Genomic DNA, 22,648 nt, shown 5'->3' with positions numbered 1-22,648 from the left:
CTGAAGGACAGCATGAAAGATTTTGAGTACTTTTCCCTGGCTTTGGATGAGAGTTGTGATATACGGGGCGCTGCTCATCTTCGAGCGTGGGATCATTGCAGACTTCAGAATCACAAAGGAGCTGGCAGGCATGTGGTCAATGAAAGGGACAACAATGGGGAGTGATTTGATATCAGATGAGCCCAAGAGCTCTGAATCAGACAAGTCATTGCACTTTTAGAGGAAAATGAGACTGACTACCGTGACATAAGCTCTAAAGATTAAAAAAAAATGTTTACCAAAGTAATTGGAAAACAATTAATTGGTGCCATGGGCACAAAGGAGCGTCTAAAGCGTTCAGTTCTGCACCAGGGTGGGATGAACCATTAGCTAAATGAGCTGCCCACAGTTTGTCGTGCAGGAGGTGGGAAGGATTGTCAAGGATAGCTCTCAGTTTGTCCTTCACCCTCGCCACCGCACTTTAGCGCACTTTATCCATCATGGGCCAAACTCCCAACCCGAATGCCCCCTTACCCCTAAAGGAGTCCATGCCTCTCGAGTTTTCTCTGACTTTTTTGATTCCACTGGACACAGGAGCGTCCTTCCTGACGCTACAGTGGGCGGCCGGCCGCTGCCCAGCGCAGACGGAGAAGGAGGATACTCTGCTTGGCTCTCTCTCTCTCTCTCTCTCTCTCTCTCTCTCTCTCTCTTTATATATATATATATATATATATATATATATATATATATATATAATTCAATTATATATATTCCTAAGGCCAAACTCTGTTTTTTGTTGCGAAGTTATCGTTTATTTTGTTAGAAATTATAGAATTCTGGTTATATATGTAGTACATGGTAATAACAGCTCTCCCTATACATTCAGAGATGACAAGTCCCAAATATAAGACAGATATAGATATCTCTGGAGTTTACTTCATGAATGAGTTTTGTTTATAAAACGTCTCCAGGATGGTAGTATTAATTTCCAAGCTTAATGTTGGATGTCTTCATAGGTCTAACAACAAGCCCCTTCCTCTTTCGGGGGACAGAATCAAGTCAAGAAACAGCGCCACTTGTTCGTATAAAAGTTCCTTATAGTGGCCAAACCTTGGTACTTCACGCGTGGCGTCGGTCATGCGGTGAACACGATTTTCCCGAACGGGGGCAAAGAAAGTCCATTGAATATTTGACTCTTTTAGCTCGATGACGATGAAACTACAAATGAGTTTTCAATCGTTTTAGCAAGCCTAAGCTAACCAGGGGGAAACCGGAAGTGGGGTCAGTTTTTGCGTCACACATCGGTCACAGGCTTTTCGGATGATGGGCCGCGCCTCCCGCGCTCTGCCCTCTCCAAGCCCTCTCGTTCCCTGCGCATTGTTCAAGCGAGAACATGCGAACGGGGGGACGTGACGGCCAAACGGGGGGCTAAGACGAAGTGACAAGGAGGACACGGAAAAAGCAACAGAAACCCGCCGACTCGTAAAGATTTCCTTGTCGCCTGTCAGCAGCGATGTCTCCGAGCCGCAGAGGCTCCTGCTTCCTTTGTCAGAGGTCCGAGGAGACCAAGGTAGCAGGAGCCTTATCAACCAAAGACGGGATCACAGCTCATCAAAAATGTTTGGTAAATATGACCGCAGATTTGAAGTCGTCTCAGCGGACGGACGGCTAGCGGCTAGCGCTCGGAACAGCATTCGGAATCCCGCTTCTTGTCCGGAAACGGAATATTACACGGACATTTCTCAAGAAACACAGACCACCTCGTGTTGTGTGTACTTGGAGCCCTACCCTTCCCCACTCAGGGTGCCGTTTTCCCCACCTCCTTTGGTTTGGTTGTTTGTGAGCTTCGACTCACAAATGTCTGCTAAAGTTTCTGCAGCTCAAGCCTGTTCAATACGGCGGGCAACTCACACAGCCTTCTGTTTTTCCAGATTATTTTTTCAAAATATAATATCCATAATATACATGCATACATGTATCAACACAAATTGCTGCATGCATGCATGCATGCATGCATACGTACATAATTCATACGTATTCGTGCACCCATGTTGTCACACGAGCAGTCGGATAATAATGCAACAGTAAGCTATAAAAAGGGGGAAGTAATACGGCGTTTTTTGAAACATTTGATAATTATTGGAATTTCTCTATAAAAAAAAATCAAATCATATATACACTGGGTCACACCTGAATGCAGACTGATTTTGTTAAGGAGTGAGAGATAACATAATATTGCGCAATGATCAGCTTTTTAAAGGATATCAAACACACGGTTGCCTTTGTGTTTATGACTTCGTTTGTTTTAGTTGTATTCGTTCCCCTGGTTTTATTTGGTTTTATTATTTGTCTCATTACTCAAGCTGTCACTTGCTCACTATTTTCTTCCTTGCAGTCGTTTTCTGCAGGTATTTTCCCCAAAAGTAAAGGGCATTTGGGGGACCTGTTTGGGTATGCCGTGGATGACGTGAAGAGGGAGGTGAAGCGAGGAAGCAAACTGGTAAATACAGAATAAGTTGGTTGTTGTTTCCAATCTTTTTCTCTGTTTTTTTTTTTTTTTATTATATTGGAAGGACACAGTGCATGTGTTCCCGTGTACTGATAAGCAAGAACACCAGCTGTGTTGAAAATCTCAGGAAAAGTACATTCAGACAGTATAAGTATATTTCTACAGTACAACACATGCATCAGTTGCTGCATAGGCCACAAAAGCAGTCACAGAATTGTCACAATGTTATGCAGCATCTACAAAAGTTGATTTGGTGACTGATTTTCTCTCGGATTTAATTGCCAAATTATGCATATTATCTCCTCGTTATTTTAACATCAGTCTCGTGAATTCATCGATTTATATGAAGTCGACAAAACAATACTTACATAGTTTTTTAAAAAAAGAAAAGGCTAAAGTATGTCATTTAAAATCACGTGAAATATGAAGTGATTGTCAATTTCAAACCCCCCTCACACATGCACACACACACATCCCTTGGTCTGCTGATTTCACACCCCCCTTGTGAGGCTTATGTTCACTTATGATTATTGACGTTTTGTAAATTTTACGCTCACCGGTATCTGTGTGTCAAGAAGAGTTTGGAGTTGTGTTCTGTTTTTTTTTTTTGTTAGACTTGTAACATATGCAAGAAAAAAGGCGCAACATCTGGGTGTGAGGTCAAAAGCTGCAGGAGACGCTACCACTACCCATGCGCCATTCAAGGGGATGCTCAGCTGATTGAAGATTCAAAAAACGGGAAGAACTGGTTTGTATGACCTGTTCTTGTCGCTGCCTGGTCTTCTGTGGTAAAGTTTGTTTGTTTAATGGATTGTCCCCTTTTCTCAAAACCTTAGGCTGTATTGCTTCAAACACTGCAAGACTGTTCAACGTAAGTCATCCAATATTTCTCTATTCACTTTTGAAAAAGAAATGATGCGCCAGAGTCAATGTGACGCCGCTCCCTTTTTTACGATCAGAAAATAACAGTTCAGCAAAGGTATTTGCCTTTACGACATCACGATCCTCCAGAGCAAACAGTAGGACTGCATTACCCAAGGTTAGTTCTGCTGGATGTTTCACACAGAAGCCTCTGAAAGGTTGAAGGTTTGACTTGTCATCCAGTGGTCACTCAATGTCACTAACAACAAATGTGTCATTTCTGTTGTTTAGGTATACTGCCTTGCATGTGAAGAGCTTAACGGAAATGGAAGTCTGGAGTGCTCATCTGACAGCATTTTTAAGTGAGTTTATTGATATTTGGCAAATGTTAAGTTCCTTCAAAAAAGTTCCATCTGCATTTTAGATTTCATAACATCTTGTGTGTTTTCAGGTTGTACTGTGATGAACACAAAGCCCTATCACTCAACAGAAACAAAAGCGGTAAGTGTCCCCTTTTTTTGTTTACTTCACATTCAGCCGCCTTGGTATCACAGAATGATATGTTTGTCTTGTTAGAGGATTCCACTGCTGCTAGAGTTTCTGTTTTCAGCAGTGGCTCAAACACCAGGACACGCTCAGCTGCAAAGGTGAATATGTTTTACCCTTCACTAGACTAAACTGGGCAAGATCCCAAGAGTACTCAGACCAGTCTTCACAGGAATACATATATATGTATTATATTTCATGCCCCCCAGCAATGTTTTTGGGTTGTCCTGTATAAAGACAGACAGCAAAGCAAACAAGTGTTGGTTAGCATTTTTTGTGAATTCTCTACCTGATTTAAAAAAAAAAGAAAAAAAAAGGAGTTATTGTACTCTCTTTTTTTCTTGAAATAGAGACAGCTGAGTGGCAAATACAAGTAAGTGTACCAATATTTTAATATTATGGCGGTAATGGCGACTCAATGCATGAAAGCCTGCCAGATGCTTCAGGCGACTGCTTCCTCCTTTTGTCCTCTGAAACACTTTTCCCATGTACCATTAACAAAGTTTGGGTTTTTTCCTCATTTGTAACACATCTTCTTAGTGCTGAGCCTGGTGTCATGCTGATGATATGTTCTTATTTCACCATGTCACACAACGTCCTGAATAATTTTATTTCCTGTAAGAATATGAGATGCTAAAATGTCTCTCCTGTGTCAAGGAATGATGAGACGCCTTCTAAACAGAAATCTAAATCCTGGAAGAGGACCATATCCAATGACTCTTCAAATTCAGGTCTTCCCTCTTTAGTACCTTAGATAATTTAAGTGCCATGCTTTTGCTCACACGCTCTGTACAGATATTATGTCTTAATTGTATGGAGTCACTTGTGACAGTGAAGTTATAACAGAGAAAAGATGTAACCACGGTGCCTGTCTGACTGAGGTAGTTAATAGAAAAGAAAAAAAAAACTAATATCAATATTAGAAAGGTTCAAATAGAAAGCCTGAGATGCTGGACATGAGTTAAAGGATGTGATAGAGGTGTAGAGAGGTGGTGTCACAACAGATGCAGCACTCAGGATTTAAGATGTCCCTTCCCTGTCGGGGCAGTAATACGTATTCAATAAAAGTGGTTCATACCAATTGGTTATGGAAAAAAAACTATTTTTATTATAAATCATCATGACCCTCTTCTGCAATGTTTGAGAGGACCAAATAGCGCACGCTGTACCAATCTATACTATGTGGACACTTTGAATTGAATTATGTAATAGTGTGTTAAAAGAGTTCTTTTTTATAAGCACATCAAAGCATGCAAACATCAGAGCTCACCAAACCTCTTCTGTAACTTTTTCAGGTGATAATGTACCGAGTGATGTATTTGCCCCTTTGGAGTCGGACCCAGACGAAAGTCCGAGTTCTGCTCCGGAGCCACCTGTAAGTTTGATTCATTTCAGACTAAAGTCACATCTGATTGGACTCTGATTTGACTGATCTGACACTTCCTGTTTGTTCTATCTTTATTCTCCAATGTCTCTTCTGTCAACATAGCCTGATTCTTCTGTCAGGTATGACTTTTATGACAAATACAATAAGAGTCTCCAAATACTTTTTGAATAACATATTTTATTGTTATTAGTGTTTTTACTGATATATCATTTAAGATACAATGTCTGATTCAGGAAAAATCATGTTAAAGGGAAATTTTTAACTCTTCTGAAACTGTTGCCTTTGTTTAATAATAAAAAGTCATATTTGAAGGAGAACGAAAATAGGAGGAATCTCTCACATGCATCAATCAAATCACCTTGTGATTTTGCAAGGAATAAATATTTACAAAAGTTACTTTGAATAGTAATTTTTACTGTCATTATTTCTTAGGGTTTTCAAAAAATTGATCCTTCAAGGATTTCTGTCACACACAATATACTCTGTTTGCAGTAAAGTACCGGAGAGCCCCGCTGTATCCAACACAGACTGGGATCACAACAGATGCAGCACTCAGGATTTAAGAGTTGTTTGCAAACCACTACCCATTTTTATAGAAAATCATCTGGCAGAAGAGATTCAAGACTTAAGTAAGGATGAGGAAGGAAGGTCACTGCTGGTGAGTCTTGTGTCTTGTCTTTGCAGATCCTACTGCTTACCATTTTTTTTTCTGCCATGTTAAAATGTTCCCTTCAAGTTTCTTCCTTTCATGTGTTTCTCACCCCCACCTGAGAGGAGGTAGTATTCATTTATTTATTGATAACTAATTTTATTTGTATCCATCAGAGTACTGAGTCCTGGAATATTATGCCGCCTGTGGAGGCCTTTGTGAAGTCTAGCATGTTTCCTGAATCGTCGTCTGAAAGGTCAACTCAGACAGACTTACCCACTTGTCGTAATATGATCCTGGTCAAGGCAGAAGAAGTGATAAAGACAATAGATGGAGGTAAAGTTCTTACAGACACAAAGTGCAAATGTAATATTTGACATCCAATAATAACGAATATTTGTAAATGTATTGCCCTCGGTTATGATGTAGCTCGGTATAAATGTGTGACTGAATGACATGGCACTTTATTTGTGAGGCAAAAAAAAATTAAATCCTCAAAGGTTTCCTAAGTATGCATTAACTTTAAATCTGTATTCATCATATTGACACTTTTTGGTAATTTTATCGTAAATGCATGCAGGCACTTTGGACAGCTCTAAGCTCAAGGCAGACGGCTTTCTGTTTTGAAGAGGGTGGTATAAGGGTCGGTATAAGCAGTGCTTACAACAACAAGGTTCGGAAGACATAATACAATAATGGCTTGAATTTTCAATGATGGGCATCTGGCAGAACCACTGCAACGTTAAGAGAGAGACCAGGGTCTCGGTGGAAGAAATGAGACTGCTTCCATACATTGATGAGGGGATGTGAATGCAGACAGAAGCCTGCAGTAGCATAGCAAGGGGCTAGTGCTTTCTCAAAAAGGAAGGTCTTAATGGGAACCCCGACTGGGAAGACTTAATTGGCATAAATATGCTTTAATGTTTGTGTCATACTGGATTATGTTATTAAAAAAGCATGAATTATCTCTTTAAAAATGTCAATTTATACCACTTAACCTGTGGGTGCAGCCATTGTTTTACTAGTACAAGGCGTCTTCATTTTGAAGCTCATTTTGACTGTTTTCGACCACATTGAACTACGGCAGCCTATGAGTGAAACATTTTTTTTCTTCAGTTTTATATAACAATTAAGATAAGTTGATAGATTTTATTTGTGTTTGTATGTAGCCAGTGCAACAATTGATCAAATAGGATAATAACATCTTGGCAACTGGGGATCCCTTTTAAGAACTTTTAGATCCCTTCTACCCAGGATGTAAGTGACCTTGTTGTCCCTCGTGTCTCAAAAAGCAGAACATGGGCCTGAGGATTCAGCTACTAACCATCTCTTTTGTGGAACCATCTTCCAATTTTTCCATCCGGGGGTGGAAACCCTCTCTTTGTTTAAAAAAGGGCTTAAAGTGATTTCCACGTAGCAAGATATTATTATCTTATTTGATCAATATTTGTACCTGATAGGTAAAAACAATAATAATATCTCTCAACATATCTTAATTTGTATAGTATGGGGGGGAAAAACTTCACTTGTAGGCTGCCATTGACACAAACATTAAAACATAATTATGCTTATTAGTCCTCCCAGTCAGGGACCCTTAAAGACGTGGGGGGTACCAGGCCATTTAAGGCTTTTTTTGTCAAGGAAATGGATTTTACTTTCTACACTAAATTGTACAGGGAGCCAGTGGAGAGAAGCCAGCACTGGGGAGACATGACCCCACATATTAGTTATTGTCCGAACACGTGCGGCAACATGAATGAGCTGAAGAGGCCTTAACAACTTGGTAGGAAAGCCCAACAAGAGAGAATTAAAATAATGTAGACTACAGCATAAATGAGTTTTTCTGCATCTTTTAGAGACAGAATATGCCGGATTTTTGCATTTCAGTGTGCCATTTCCACGCAGTACCAGAGCGTATATTTTCTTCAAACCGTCATCCCATTTGATAGTCAATCATATTCTCAAGGTTTTTGGCAAAATCCAAAATCCTTTTGGAACCACAGGAAAACGTATGGATCTTTTTCTCTTTTCAGGGTCCATCCCAGGGTCAGGTCCTGGCACCAGCCCCATGCTTGCCCGCAGTCCCAGTCAACTCTCTCCTGGTCCCTCTGCCCCAGAAGAGAGCAGTGGGGGGCACCCTGTCTCCCTGGACCACTCCAAACCCTTTATTGTTAATGGGTCATGCATCAACCTAACTACGCCTACGACCCCTCCTTGCTCCCCCGCGGTCTCCCTCTTTCCGATCTCCCTCCCTCACTTAGAAGCAGGTCCCAGCCTTGACTCTGCGAGCTTCTGGAAAAGTTGCAATGCAGCAGGCTGTACACAGGCCATCTTTGAAGATCTAATGAACGAGGTGAAGAACATCTCTAGGAGAATCCTGTCCGACGAGGCCAGCCAGCAGGGTGGGAGACGGCGAAAAATCCCCCATAGGTCCTTATATTTCATTCTGAACTTTTGAATTATACTGTTTTCATCTCCCCTTTCTACAGACTATGATGTGGCATTAAATGTGATGGAGGCTTCTGGGAAATTTTCTGAGTTCGTGGCCCAACAGCAGCAAGGTGAGGGAAACTCTTCTCAGGTGCTGCTTTGTCTCATGCAGGTCAAGAATGGGTGGAAGTCAAGTTCCCCAAACTAATCTCTGAACAGATTGAGGCATTTTTATTCGATCAGGGTTATAGGGAACTGAATGAAGCCTGATTGTTGGGCTCCCTGTAATGAACCTTCTATTTATTTAATGCTCATATAACTACAATGGTGAAAAACGCCATACTTTTTTTTCCTGTATAGGTTTTTAAAAATATATCTGAAAAAACAGGAAAACCTGATGCAGTTTTCCATCCAAGGTTGGTCTTCTGCACATAAGTAAATATGAAAAAAAATAGGAAACTAGCTATGTCATTCAGACCACTGGGCTGATGATCAGTTCTCTCGTCTTCTTTTTTTAGTTAACTATTATTATAATAGGCTGTAAAACACGGGATGTTTTTGCATCTATGCACATGAAACATAATAAATAGAACTATGATTCACATTCAATAAATCTTTGAACTTTTAAGCAAATGAAATTGAAAGTAAAGATGTTTTTTAAAAATTGAAATATACCCCATGTCAATTGTCTTCACAGATTTGGAAAAGAAACAGCTGGAGCTGCAGAAAGCGTTGGCTGCTATGGAGATGGTGGTCTCAGCACTGAGGTGTCAGTCCGTTATCCACAACAAGCGCTAACAGTTTTGTTGGTCCCAAATTTTTTAATTTTTTTATTTTATACATTTAAAGAACAAATCTGTGCTTTTATCGTATACATACAGTCGTCATATTTAAATTTTTAACAATTTATTTGTCCTGTGCTGTTGTATTTTAGACAGTGTTCCAATTCGTTTACCATTGCAGCCTACAGTCAAATAAATTTTTTTTAAATTGTTTTTATTTATAATTTGTGCCTGTTTTTGGAGTCGAAGCTGTTTTCCTTTTAAAAAATTCTTCTGTGATTCTACTGAGGAACAGAGTACAATATTTCTTGATTTCAGGATATTTTTGCTTAAAGGGCCAGTAAACTCTAAGGGCTGCTGGATGACAGCATCTGGGCCATTTTGCATATTTATATTAGAAATGTTCTAAATGGCAGCAGTCTACATTAATTCTTGGACTTGGGTCTTTTTTTTTTTGTGGCTGGTCAGCTCATTCACATTTGAGGTACATTTCAGTGTGTGCCCACACAAGCAACTGATTCAGGATTTAAAACTTTTTATTGAATACTGCAGAAAAGTCAGTGGAATGCTGTTTGAAAGCTGTTTCAATGAAATTATAAAGGAGGAATTGATGGTCCAGCCTTCAATTATTGGAGTCATGTGCAGTTGTCTGAAGTACAGCATCAAATTAATGTACTGCTCAAAAAAATTAAAGGGATCACTTTAACAACACAATGTAACTCCAACTCAATCACACTTCTGTGAAATCAAACTGCACTTAGGAAGCAACACTGATTCATTTTGATTTGTTTTAAGAACATTAAATCAAAGTTGGATCAGCCTGCAGTGTTTTTCCCCTTAATTTTGAGTTGACTCCAAATCCAGACCTCCGTGGGTTAATAAATTTGATTTCCATTGATTTTTTTGTGTGATTTTGTTGTCAGCACATTCAACTGTGTAAAGAAAGTATTTAATATTCAATCCTTTCAGATCTAGGATGTGTTATTTTAGTCTTCCCTTTATTTTATTGAGCAGTGTATTTTGCTGTGAACTCTTATGAGAACCACACCAGCATTATGCAGGAATAACTAAATCAGGATCCACAAAGATGCCAAGCTGGAGGACTATGACAGTATTCATGGTAAAATAACCACAACACAGAAATATTTGAAATTTCTTCAATTTGGTTTACTGCAATATTAATATATGGACACCTAAAAAAAAGACTATAGAAAAAACAAGCAGCAAAGCCTCAGCAAGTCTTTCTTGCAGGGGTCACCTCCATCAGTCAATAGACATGTGAATTCAATTGGTCAGAATTTAAGTTTGGTTTCAAACTATCACAAAAACTATCACAGCAGGAAGACCACCACCTGTGGTCATATCTATTGTGCAACATATGGTTTTTAATATAGAAAATATTAAACCTGGTAGAGAAAAAGGTGTCTGAAAACTCAAGACCAAGATTAGCTGTTCCAGGGGTGTGTGCCTGCTGTATGCCTAAACATATTACTGACACAAATTTTTGTAGTAAAATTTAACCCACCCTGGAATCCTTTTGAGATTATGATCCATAGCTGCAAGTAACACAATTCAATTTGGGCTGCACGATTTCGGGGGAGGGCACCTCTTGAGAAGTCATGGAATTACAGTACAATTTCAGCTATTGCAGATTGTTAATTCACTGAAATTACCAACTCAGTTTGCTTGATGACAGGGCTTTCTGAGAGGTTTTTTAAAGGAATTCTTTGTGTGATTTGAAAATTCCTAAAAGCCAAAGCACCATTCCTATTACCTGTGCAGCCCTACATACAACAAATTAAATCCGCTATTGTGGCATATTTTCCCACCCCTGTAACAGTTTTAAGACCTGATGTCTTACCTCACTCATGATTAAAGCATCTAGTAGTGTACCCATTACCGTCATACCTGCGGGAGACACCACCAAAGTAAAAAAAAAAAATCTGAATGGAAACCTGTTATGCCCTCAGAGAACAATTGTTGCCCATTTTTGCATCCAGGCTTCATCTTCAAGTGCAAAGAGTCTGAAAATTCAACCCAGATGGCATGTCTCAGCTGAGATTCTTATTTCTTACGAAAAGAAACAATAGCATATGTCAAACAAGTGCAGACACTTAATAGCTTTGTCAATTTAACAGAAAAATAAAAAAATAAAGTGACATCAGGCGACTGGCATGATTTTTTACAAAAGTAAAAAGGGAGGTTGCAGGGAGCTTTAATGGGTCAGAGCCACATCTTCGGAAAAGTCACTGCCGCGGTCCGCCTTCATTCGGTGCTTCTCCGCCACAAAGGCTACGTAAGATCAGTTCTTGAAGGCTCCACAGCGACTGGCTCGACAAATGAACTCTTTGAGCAGGTTGCCATCAGTCTGCCAGAAAGCAGCTGTCTGAGTCACCTCAGTCAGGTGATTGACACAGAACTTAAAGCAGAATTCCTCCAGGTCCTGAGTGGCAAAAGGGATGAACAAAAAGTGTTTTCATTTAAGTGCAAAGACTCCCATTTTCAATGTTATAACGTGTATCTTAAAAATTACAACAGACTGGTTCATTTACAGAGAAACATTGAGTTTTTTTAAAAAGGAAATTGGTAAGTCTTTTCATATACATTCTCGTGGAGGCCTTCAGCTTTCTAGAGCTTTTAACAGTTTCATTTGAAAAATGTGATAAGATTTTAGTTCTGCAGACTTTGAAGATATCAGTGGAAATTACTTGTAAAATATTGGAATAACTTAAAACTTGTTAAAGAGCCCTCTCTTAACAATTTAATTTAACAAGACCTTCATTTACTCAATTACAGCTCTTCACCCAGCTGTTCATGTGTGGATTTTGGTTGGTAATTGTGGTTCTGTAGTCAAGATTTACGATATCTGACAACGGCAGTTGTATCAGTTATGTGTGTTAAAATACATGTCATTGTGTTCCGCTTTACAGTGATCGTCTGTTATGCCTTAAGAGTAGAGCAATTCAGCCTGAATCGCAGCATTCCAGATTTTACACAGACCAACACAATGGACAAACAGCACATTATTACAGCTAAGAAATGAATGTATGAAATAGATTACAAGACACACACAGCATTTGTATTATGGTGCTTGATTGATAGTAAAGACTGACCTCGGCATCATAGCGAACTGCTGCGGAAAGCAGGGTGAAGGCATTTTCAACTGTGATCCCCCTCTTTATAATGTGCTGACAGAGACGTTTCAAGCGGTTCTCACAATAAGATGTGGCTAAATCAAGCAGCCCTGTGAAACAGGAACAGTCAGAACGAGTGACACGAAGACGTCTTTAAAGACCAGGTTGTTGTGCGTGTGCTTTGCTGACCAATAGCATCCTCAGGTGGCAGCTCCACATTGTCCGTGTAGAGGAACTCCAGAAAGGAGCGGTACACCGGGTAGGAGAACTGGTCTATTTCAATCACCTCCTTCAGATCCTCATTCCAGTGGGACTGGAACATGGACCTGAAGTGTTCACACCTGCAATGTAGTTTGTTGGGGGAGGGGGGGATTAAAAAGTCAAATATATCTGCATCTTCAACATTGGGTAACAACTACTGGCAACTTTGAACTGACACTGACCGGATTTTGAGAACTGCTTTGTGGACGTAGATATATTTTCCATCAACGCAGAATTTGAGGTCAGCTGTCTCAGGGTTGTCGAACTCTTTCTTCAAGGACTGTGCCACAGTGAGGAAGTCATCATGCTCTGGAGGAAGAAATTACAGATGCTGAGAGGGGGCTCCTCTTTCAGAATGACTTTGTGAATCACAATTCCTAGCACTTTTGTAAAGGCTGGGAAGTATGAAATGAGAAATTTACCTTACAAATTAAAACCAAGGGATAGCAATCTTTCAAATGAAGTACTTGTTTAAATGTTGCCATTGAATTAATGTGCCATTGATAAAAAGTATTGCGTATAACTCATCAAAATCTTACATTTTTACATCATTCGGAGGCAACGTACATAAAATTCACAGACAATTTATTGTCCCTCCACCAACCCCCACTAAACAAGTTAGCATTGAAAAAGCAGTTATTGTGAGTCTATCGAAAATGTGGGTAATGGGAAAAGGAAGTACTTTCCATGTCTCAATAAACTACATCCAGACAAGGAAATGAATTGCCTGGGCTTACCTCCTACCCAACACACCTGTCAAAACAGGTAATTCACTGAATTCTAACGGGAGCCACCTAGTGGCTAGTAAAGTGTAGCTTACTCTGACTACAAAGTTTGAGTTCACTTAGCCTTAAAATCCCTTGAACTAAGAGAACTAAAATATATAGAAATAGAAATACAGACAGACAGATAGATGGCAACAATAAATTATGCTTCTTTATAAATATACTAACAAGAAGAAAATCTAAAAATCTTCATTTCTGTAGTTGTTCACGAACTCCAAAAACTGACAATGGCATTAGGACTATGATTTATTAGGCCTGAATTCAGACCCTTAGAAAATGTTCTTTGATAATGTGGCAAAAGGAAAATCTTTAGAGACTGATCTTTAGCGATCCTTAAAAAAACTGAGTGTTGCATCTCATCGTATACATTACATTACATTACATTGCATTTGGCAGACGCTTTTATCCAAAGCGACTTACAATAGAGGAATATCGTATATCTGAATGCGGATGCATGTGGATGTTATGAACTGCCGATAGGCTGTATATTTCTCTTAGGGGTTTAGGGGTAAATCTCAGTGTTATAAACATGATTTATTAACAAAGAACCTGTACATGTCTTACCCATGGACAACAGCCTCCACATGACTGAGGGAGTAGCAAAGCATGCAAAGACATCATCTGTGCAGGCAAAGTGGGTAAGGTGAGGTATGAGTATAGACTGGCCCCTGCATTGGCCCCACATGTACACCTGACCGCTCTGGGTCTTTGCAGCAGAGGTGTGAGTGGAGTGGCAGGCTGCAATCTCAACAATCCTGTGAAAGAAGCAAGAAAAGGGACAGCAATCAGTGGGAGTGTAAAAGATGGTGAGGTGTGAAGATGCTCTCCCCCCCCTTACCTCTCTTTCTCAGTCATGATCTGAACTGGGCTCAGCTGGTTGCTCTTGTTGCCGGTGCCAAGTTGTCCATAAGTGTTAGCACCCCAAGCATAGAGCAACCCTTCATCTGTTAATGCCAGGGAATGGGCATAGCCAGAGACAATCTGAGGAGTCAAAAAAAAACCACAAGGCAATACATTTATATCAAACCTCACCATTTTTCTGGTGCATAATTCTAAGCTTCATTTCATGTTATACAGAGAAACGCATCCAGAAATCCACAATTCTGTTAGTAACATTACTTACTACAGTAAAGTATGTGGCTTTAGGTTAAAACAATCACTTGGGACTTTAGAGTCTAACACTCATATCCACTGTCTTTGGTTTGAAATAATTATATATATATATATATATATATATATATAATTGTATATTACTTAGAATTGATGTATATTACTTAAATACTTAAATTTATTTCTTAAAATGACAATAGTTCTGGGTCAATTCTAGGAATCAAACTCTGCTTCATGAGTGACAAAAATTATTTTATGTTATTAATGTGCACAGTCACCAAGGGTATAAATAGCTACAAGGATGAATAGAAGACGGGCTAAATATAAGACTATTGTGCAAAAGGAGAACATAAAACCTGTTTTAAATCTATCATTAAACCATAGACTATCACTAAAGAGTGACAAATCTACAAGGAGCTACTTGCTATGTTTTATAATTAGACTATTTGAGAAAGAATGCTTGAAAAGGGAAATAATGTGCCATTTACTGCACAGAGTGGTGTTTTTTTTGTTGTTTTGTTTTTTTTTTTGCTGTAATTACATCCTACCTGCTGGACACACAAACCCTGCAGACCCATAAGGCGACAGGGAGTGAGCTGGTTCCCATTATTTCCAAGCCCAAGTTGTCCATTCCCATTGTAGCCCCAACCATAAACCTGTCAATAGGCAAACATAACTCTCGTGGCAGTCAGAGCAGTAAAACACTTGTCTTCAGAGCACTAAGACATAACTACATGGAGACTCACCTCTCCGTTGTCCACTACAGCCAGAGAGGAGGTTTGGCCGCAGACGATGCTGACAGCTACCTTGTTCTGTAAACAGCTGGACACTCGTCGAGGAGTGGGCTGGTTGGCTGTGGAGCCAGAGCCCACCTGACCACAGTTGTTGTAACCCCATGCATAAACCTAGCAGGGAGGGGGTTACAGGTAAAACATGGACCCCTTATTTGTATTACCTGCTCAAATTACAGTAGATATCCTGATGTAAATAGAAATAGGATTAATGAACAAAATACATTTAGTATGCCTCTTGGACAGAGGCTTACTGTTGAAAGTGAGCAAAGTGATGGCCGCAGATATGACTGAATACATTAACAATGTAATTCTGTTTATTTACAGAAGATCGGCAATGCTGAGAGCTCATAACCAATTTCAGTAGATCACAAGATAGACAAACACATTTCAGTTTAAGGGAGTCACGTTTCCTGCTGGTGGAATACTGTGACTCAAATATGTGTTAATCCATTGAGAAGCTAAAAGAATTATCACACGATAACAAATGAAATTGTGACTCCCGGGGAAAATGTTTCTTGGCTTTGTCTGTGGAGGTTCTCAGTCATCCAGGCAGTGGTGAATTCTTGTCGAAATCTTCTTGTCCTGGCAACTGAACTTGAATTTATTGACTTGAAGATGTGTTGATCCGGGTTCTAATGACCTGTGGGGGATTTCCGAATATAACTGATATTCGGAAACTCCCCCAGGTCATTAGAACTGATGAAGCCTCTAAGATGGAGGGTGAAAAATCTTCAAGTGAAGAAATTCAAGTCCAGTAGCCAGGACAAGAAGATTTCGTCAAGACGTTTCTTGGTTTTGCTTGTCTGACCTGGAGACGACCCTGAAATTTCACTGATAAGAATTAAGAAGAAAAGACTAATAAAACAAAAATATTCAACCAATAATGGAATTTAGTTAACAGCATAAAATGGAAGTCACTCTAGGACAAACTAAATTAAATTGATTCCAATGGTTCCGTCCGTAACAAGTATACCGTAAATGAAAACACAGAAAACTCATCCACCATCAGAACCATTCCCTGGTAACTACCGCCTGAGCCTCAATCCATGTGATCCAACAGGTTTCACTCCTTTCACATTCTCAGAAGTCTGGCTTCACCTTTTCAGATTCTATTCCCGATAAATCCTCAAAAATTGTACCTTTGTTCCCACCTCATGACACCTTCATTTACAAAACAACCCCCTTCGACCTAATGTCTACCATCAACTATCCTATTTGCATTACAAGGTATTGGAACCTAGGCCTGCCCCCAACCCTGGCACTTATATGTGGAAACTCCCTACATGACATTAGAACACCACCAATTGAACACCTCTTAATTTGAAATCACAGTCAGCTGGTTAAATAGTCTCAATCACAACAGATTCCTTATTGTTAAGCTTAATTTCCTGTCTTTTAGTTGAGTAAGGGGTGTAAACTACTGTAGAATGACCTACATGACTTTAAAACAGTTGCCTGATAGATAAGCAAGATTTTAAGATAGTTCTGAATTGTTACACAACACTTGTAAAATCAACTTTTCTCTGAAGCTGCTCACTTCTCCTGCGTCAGTCAGAGCCATTGAGTGGTGTGAGCCACAGGCCACCTCTGCAATCTTCTTGTTGAGCAGATTGGCAGACATAAGCACTGGAGCTAGTCCTTGGTTGGTTGTCCCATTTCCCAGCTGGCTATAACCATTATGTCCCCAGGCAAACAGATCCCCATCTGAAACAGAAGATTAGTCATTCTGCAGCACTTTTTAATCCAGCAGTGACGAGGAGGATTACAAGTAAAGCACAGCTACCCTCTGTGGCCAGCAGGATGTGGGGTCCACTTCCGTAACTTAGGCTCACTACCTTCCTTCCACTTAGGAAGTCCAGTTTCTTGGGCACGATGGTGCTTTGGCTGTCCCCGGTGCCCAGGCAGTTACTGCAGTTCAACCCAAACACAAACACCTGAATGTGGATGAAATACAGGGCATGTAATGTGGATCAGTGATAAGCAGGTTTAAGCAGAGCAGGTTAAGCAGATTCCAGACTGGAACATTAACACCAGTCGATGTGTTGCTCTGGTGCCAGTCATTCTCCCACAGTAGAGGTCAGCAAAGCATCAGTTACTCGGACATCACTAACTATGGAACTGGTTTAGTCTCAACCACGAAATGAAAACAGTGTTCAATTCTCAGATTTAGTTGAAATCATCATAATCTCATAATCAATAAGAGTCTACACTTAACAGAGAACAGTCAAACAACATGTACTTTTAAGAGCAATCATCCTCACGCATGTTGTTGTGCAACAATAAAGCCTTTTTACACACCATCAATGAATACTTGCAAAACTCTACAGCTGAAAACTTCCCATGCAATTTTTAAGTCGGCCTGACTTAAAGGCATCAGTGAACCTTACAATTTACAGAATGTTTCCGAGTCATTCATCTCAGTTCAAACCAAGTGTTGATGATTTTTTTTGGCCTTACAAACTTTAGATCAGTGTTAATAAACAAAATCCAACACAGGGTGAGAAATTACTGCTTAACAAATAATCACTGACATCTCTGACTCCGCTTACCTCATCATCTGTGGTGATGTAGATGGCCTCATTAGCCGACGTCCCAAAAACGCAAGCTTTCCGTATTGTGGAGAGCTCCTGTGGCCCCATTAGGCTGAAGAGGGGCCATTTGGTTACATCCACCATGATGAGCCAGCTGGGAGACTGCAGTGAGGGCAGCAGAGTGGATGTTGACTCTTGAAACCTCGAAACAAGGCAGGGCGCAGCAGCGGTAGAAGGTTCTGGGTAGGCAACGTCGCTTCTTGCAAAAGCTGAAAAAAAATATACAAACATGGACATTAGTCGACGAGTGTGAAACATCCACCAAAACTTCTCTTCAGCCTCTATTCATAAGCCTGAAAGTGCCAAAAGTTGGAAAGAGGAAAAATATTATGTGAAACCCGAAGCATTGTGTATTTTTATTCTGGGACGTCTGAATAATTTACGATAAAGAGGATTCACATACAAAGAGTTTCAGTTTAGTCTGAAAAAAATGTAAGCAAACCCATGACCTTACTAAAGAGATTAGAAAGACGTCAGGTCATGTGGTATAAAATTAGACCCAACAGATTAAGGCTGATATGTGTAAGCCTGCTCAAGCAAGCTTTGGGTTTCAAGTGAGTCAAAATTGAAAAATAAATTATTTTACGTTTTTCAGAGGAGAAAGTGCCACGGTTCCAAACTTTCTCAAGTAGCTTGGACTCAATGGCAAACATCTAGCTAACTTGACCATAAGGGTAGAGAAAATACAACAAAGAGGACATTTTAGCGAGGGATCTGACGAACCTGTCTGTGGCTTCAACTGACAGATTTAGATGTTATCTTGTTTTTTTACCGGCAACTTAGTTGCAGTTTGTTAACTTGAATCACGGTCAAAATATTTTCATGGCAGCTGGACTTGATCTTTTTCCAAGAAGATGTTTTCACCCGTCATTCCAGAAACGTCAGATCGGAAATCGAGTCCTGTTGCCACAATAATATTTTGACAGGGATTATTTATGACCTGGATGACTGTGAACCTCAATGCACAAGTTGAATCACCCTTATCATGCACAGTGTAAATATTGGTAGACTGCATCCAGCAAGGACACTTCAGCCTCATACATATAATAAAAGCTTCATCATTCATTTCTGAAAGAGGTCAAGGATTGTTCAAAAAAGTGGAAATAATTCCTGAATTAAAAAGTGAAGTCATAGAAATTCCTTTAAATCTGCATAACCTCTAATATAGTATTACTTAATAACTTTTTTTTTTCCACTTAACTGAACAAATAACTCCACTGCTAATTTCTATCCTCAAATTCAAATTACATATATTTATTCATCTCAGTTTTTTTTACTCTGTACAATCTCTATCATCCTTTCACCACAGTGCAAGTAGATTGTATCCGCGTGCACTTGATACTCTATAGTTTAATGTTTGGTTGTTTATTATTCACTTTACTGCTAACGTGCACTCTATTATTATTTTGTTCATGTTTTATCACCATGTCATGCAATAATTAGATGTGGTCATGGCAATAGTCAAAATAAAAAAACAAAATAAAAAAAACTTACAAATTGTATGTGCAAAGTATAGTAATAACACAACCAAATACATCAGTTGTATAATTAGGAATTGTGAATTATGTGAATTTTGAATTGATACGAATAGAGATTTATCACCAGATAAATCATCAGTTTTATCACCAGAAAGAAATAGAAAATGTATGACTTACTTTCAGGAGTATTTCATTTCAACAGATTTCTAAAGAGGTCCATAATAGAACTGAGTGAAATGACAGAAAGCCCTGCAGATCCGTAGCATGCATGGAAATTAAGAAGCAAAGAAAAAAAATGTTAAGTACAAAGTCAGATCAATCTGGTCAACTTTGCCATTTTTATACAACTATTAATCAAATTTGAACATCTTTTGTGCTGTTGAATGTGCGTGGACGGTATATATGCTAACACTGTAATTTACATAAAATGTGATGACACAGCCAGTGTTGGATGTGCATAAGAAGGGACAAACGGAAGGACAGGGTCAGGAGGAACCTGGTCTGCTAGTGTGAAATTATTACCTTCACATCAATGTCTGCAGGTCACAGGAGTTTCCCCAAGTCAACTGGCCAGACTGCTCTTGACAAACATCACAAGATTATGTTACTGGGCCAATTTTTCAGCACTGATTCAGACAGCAAATTTTGTACAAAAAAAATCAAATTATAATGACAAAAACATGATGTGCCCAAAAAAGTGAATACAAATAATAATAAGAGGAAAAACGGGTGAATAGTTTAGGAAATTACATCTTGGGTCCAATGGACCTTAGTAGTTAGAAGTTTTAGTAAAGTTATAGTTTTTCAATATTAAATTTCCTGTCGTTTTCCTCAGACAGACGTGGTTATCGCCAGCCTATCTGGATCAATCACATATTTGAGTGACATCAGTTGCAGACACAATTTCTGGACTGGATTTCTGGCATGGTCTGCCCATGTTTGTCCAGAGAAAAAAAACGTACCGACCAAAAGAAGCTGCAAACTCGGCGATAAAATTGTTTCCATTTGCCTTTATTCATCGGCATCCTTTCGTCCAAGGAAACGAAAAAGATGTCATATCTAGACTTAGAAGGCGGAGTTCTATATGATGAGAAGATCAAGTCATTAAAATTAATTTCCCACGATTATATTTACTTTTGACATGATGACTGTGTTACTAATAACATTAATTGAGATTAGAAGAAAACAAAATAAAAACACCGTCGCGGTTTACTTTCCGTTTCCCACCAAACTGAGTCGTAAAAGTCAAGGTTTGTTGTTGTTTCAATCTACCTTGTGATGCAAACCATGAAAACTGCTTCCGGAACATCTGGGTGTTGTTTTAGCTTCCTAGTGCCGCAGGAGAGAGTACAAACAACACATGAGTAATGAAGTTATTCTGAGGAAATTTATGGGCTATTTAATTCTAGAAAAGCTCACTGCTAAACAACACAGTGAGCAGCAGACACCCGCCATTCATGCTAACGTTTAAAAACAACAGTTTGCTGCAAGCTAATCTTGGCTATTGTTCCAAATGCATTATTCAGCAGAGCGTCCAGCTGACACAACACAGCGAAGGGAGCGGAGTTGCTACTAGACTGATCCGATTGGAAAGTTAAATCGAGTGGACTTGTTCAACGGTAAAAGGTTAGCTTCTTAGCAGCTTGCAGATGAAACCCGAAGAAGAGGAGAGAAAACCGAAAAATTAGGATAAAACAGGAGGTAAAGAGAGACTTTCCGTAAACCCACCTCTTAGAAGTGTTTGTGCCCGCCGCTTTTAGCGTTTCGAACGGACGGCTTCATTTTCGCGTAAGCATCGGAGTTTTTTTTTTATTTTCCCCCAACTGGTTCTGCTGCCGCTTTACACTGTTTTACCCTGGCGCTTATTTCCGGAAGCAAGAAAGCTAATAATGTCACGTGACTAGAAGGCTGAAGCAATCGATCGCTCATATCGGATCCTTTTAATTTAAACCAATCAATTCTCTTCGAAATCAATAATTACTTCTCTGAGATGCCGCTTTTATGGTGTAGTCTTTTGAAAGAATATAGGAATCCCCACGTTTCAGCTTCTTCAATCTACATATTAACACGTATTTTTTATAACTGTCAATAAGAATCTTTAAGGCAAAAGGAAGAAGTTGATTTCTTTCCATTTGCACTTATTACAACCGACATATTCTGGAGCCTTACAATTAAAATCCGTTCAAAGGTGCTTATCGGTTTGATTCTGCAAAAGGAGTAGAAACACATAAGTAAATGTTAAGTACATCTCATCCTTTGATAACCACGGGAATAATTATCCACTTCTCAAAGAATCTCCCTGGAAATCTCGGATTGATAGCGCTGTAGAGTTCTTGTAAACATGACATGTTTGATAAACTCACTTCTGGTCAGACTGACCCCTGTGCTTTTCTTTTGGCTGTGGACTTTTGTGTTGGTATCCATTGTTATTCACACTAAGTAAAGTCATGCAGCAGCAAAAGTAGTACTCAGTACTCAGAACAGTACTCAACCCCTACATCATGAAGCATCTCACCATCATAACAGAGGCCAGCTGCTACACTGAGGCGGCTGTTTCTATGTGGAAGAAATTGTATTTCCTCCAAAACAATGCAGTCGTTCAAAGTGTAAATATTTCTGTGTCATTATTTCCCATTTGCAATGGATGTCTTTTTTTGAAGTAACATGAGATCACTTCTTAATGTAGAATTACAATTCAACATATATTTATCATACTCACAGCATTAATCAGTTTTCCTCTCTTGTATTGATCTGCCTTTTCTTTAAGTATTTAAAACTACTACTGCTGTTCTGTAATAAAAAGCACAAAGTCTGGCAAAGTCCAAGGATCCACATAAGTTCTAACCACCAATGTACGGGCATAGTATGTTAGAGGGTCCTTGGACTTTGTTTGACCTTTGTATTTTATTACCCCAAAAGACATCCCCAACAATAGTTTGTGCATGAATCTGAACTTCTTTATCATTTTCTCATTGTAAATGATGTGATGCAGAATAAGTTTTTCTGCTAGTTCAGATAAGGTAATTTTGCTCTAACTACTTTATCAAAATACAATTTTTTTATATTTTTCTAGCTGAAAAAAAGTTAGCAAATTGTACTGGTTAAAATAACAGGTGTCAAATATTTTGTTTCAGCTGTGGCATTATTTGAATGTACACAATACACTGAGGTACTTTTAAAATTGCTATTTCATTTTATGCACTTTTGTTACACGCTCCCTGTCGAACCCCAAATGAGCCCAAAAAGGAGTTAATCATTGCCCTTGAGTGAGTGCATTCACCAACACACATCCTATATAAGGACTCCACAGAAACTAGGTCGCTTACAAAACAAGCACTTTCCAGTGTACACT

General features: G+C 39.2%; 2 protein-coding genes across 5 annotated transcripts; one reads left to right on the top strand and one right to left on the bottom strand.

The window, feature by feature from the left end:
• The first annotated feature begins 1,090 nt into the window (after nt 1-1,090).
• phf11 (PHD finger protein 11) lies at nt 1,091-9,355 on the top strand. Its single transcript, XM_086145073.1, has 17 exons — nt 1,091-1,603; nt 2,375-2,479; nt 3,103-3,236; nt 3,325-3,359; nt 3,448-3,527; nt 3,641-3,711; nt 3,801-3,850; nt 3,926-3,996; nt 4,246-4,268; nt 4,553-4,626; nt 5,191-5,270; nt 5,385-5,401; nt 5,775-5,940; nt 6,108-6,267; nt 7,965-8,333; nt 8,421-8,492; nt 9,059-9,355. The coding sequence occupies exons 1-17, from the start codon at nt 1,493-1,495 to the stop codon at nt 9,157-9,159; spliced, it is 1,719 nt and encodes a 572-aa protein (XP_086001199.1). The 5' UTR covers nt 1,091-1,492; the 3' UTR covers nt 9,160-9,355.
• A 313-nt stretch (nt 9,356-9,668) lies between these two features.
• On the bottom strand, nt 9,669-21,158 carry rcbtb1 (regulator of chromosome condensation (RCC1) and BTB (POZ) domain containing protein 1). 4 transcript variants are annotated; one of them, XM_086145075.1, is made up of 15 exons: nt 21,025-21,158; nt 20,569-20,625; nt 19,819-19,876; nt 19,474-19,545; nt 17,777-18,027; nt 17,011-17,161; nt 16,765-16,931; nt 15,180-15,338; nt 14,982-15,089; nt 14,162-14,304; nt 13,888-14,078; nt 12,721-12,847; nt 12,467-12,618; nt 12,257-12,387; nt 9,669-11,586 (listed from the first exon to the last, which is right to left on the bottom strand). In XM_086145075.1, exons 5-15 carry the CDS (start codon nt 17,900-17,902, stop codon nt 11,446-11,448), a joined length of 1,596 nt encoding a protein of 531 aa, XP_086001201.1. In that variant the 5' UTR covers nt 17,903-18,027; nt 19,474-19,545; nt 19,819-19,876; nt 20,569-20,625; nt 21,025-21,158; the 3' UTR covers nt 9,669-11,445. The 4 variants fall into 4 exon arrangements, with proteins under 4 accessions (XP_086001201.1, XP_086001203.1, XP_086001202.1 ...); XM_086145077.1 differs by having other exon boundaries at nt 19,819-19,871; XM_086145076.1 differs by lacking the exon at nt 19,474-19,545.
• Between the last annotated feature and the right edge of the window lie 1,490 nt (nt 21,159-22,648).

This window comes from Fistularia commersonii, chromosome 4, assembly GCF_037954325.1.
Source record: "Fistularia commersonii isolate RoL2024-O1a breed Wild chromosome 4, RoL_Fcom_v1.0, whole genome shotgun sequence".
Classification (NCBI taxonomy): domain Eukaryota; kingdom Metazoa; phylum Chordata; class Actinopteri; order Syngnathiformes; family Fistulariidae; genus Fistularia; species Fistularia commersonii.
The sequence above is the reverse complement of the archived record's forward strand: the minus strand, read 5'-3'. Positions and strand labels throughout refer to the sequence as shown.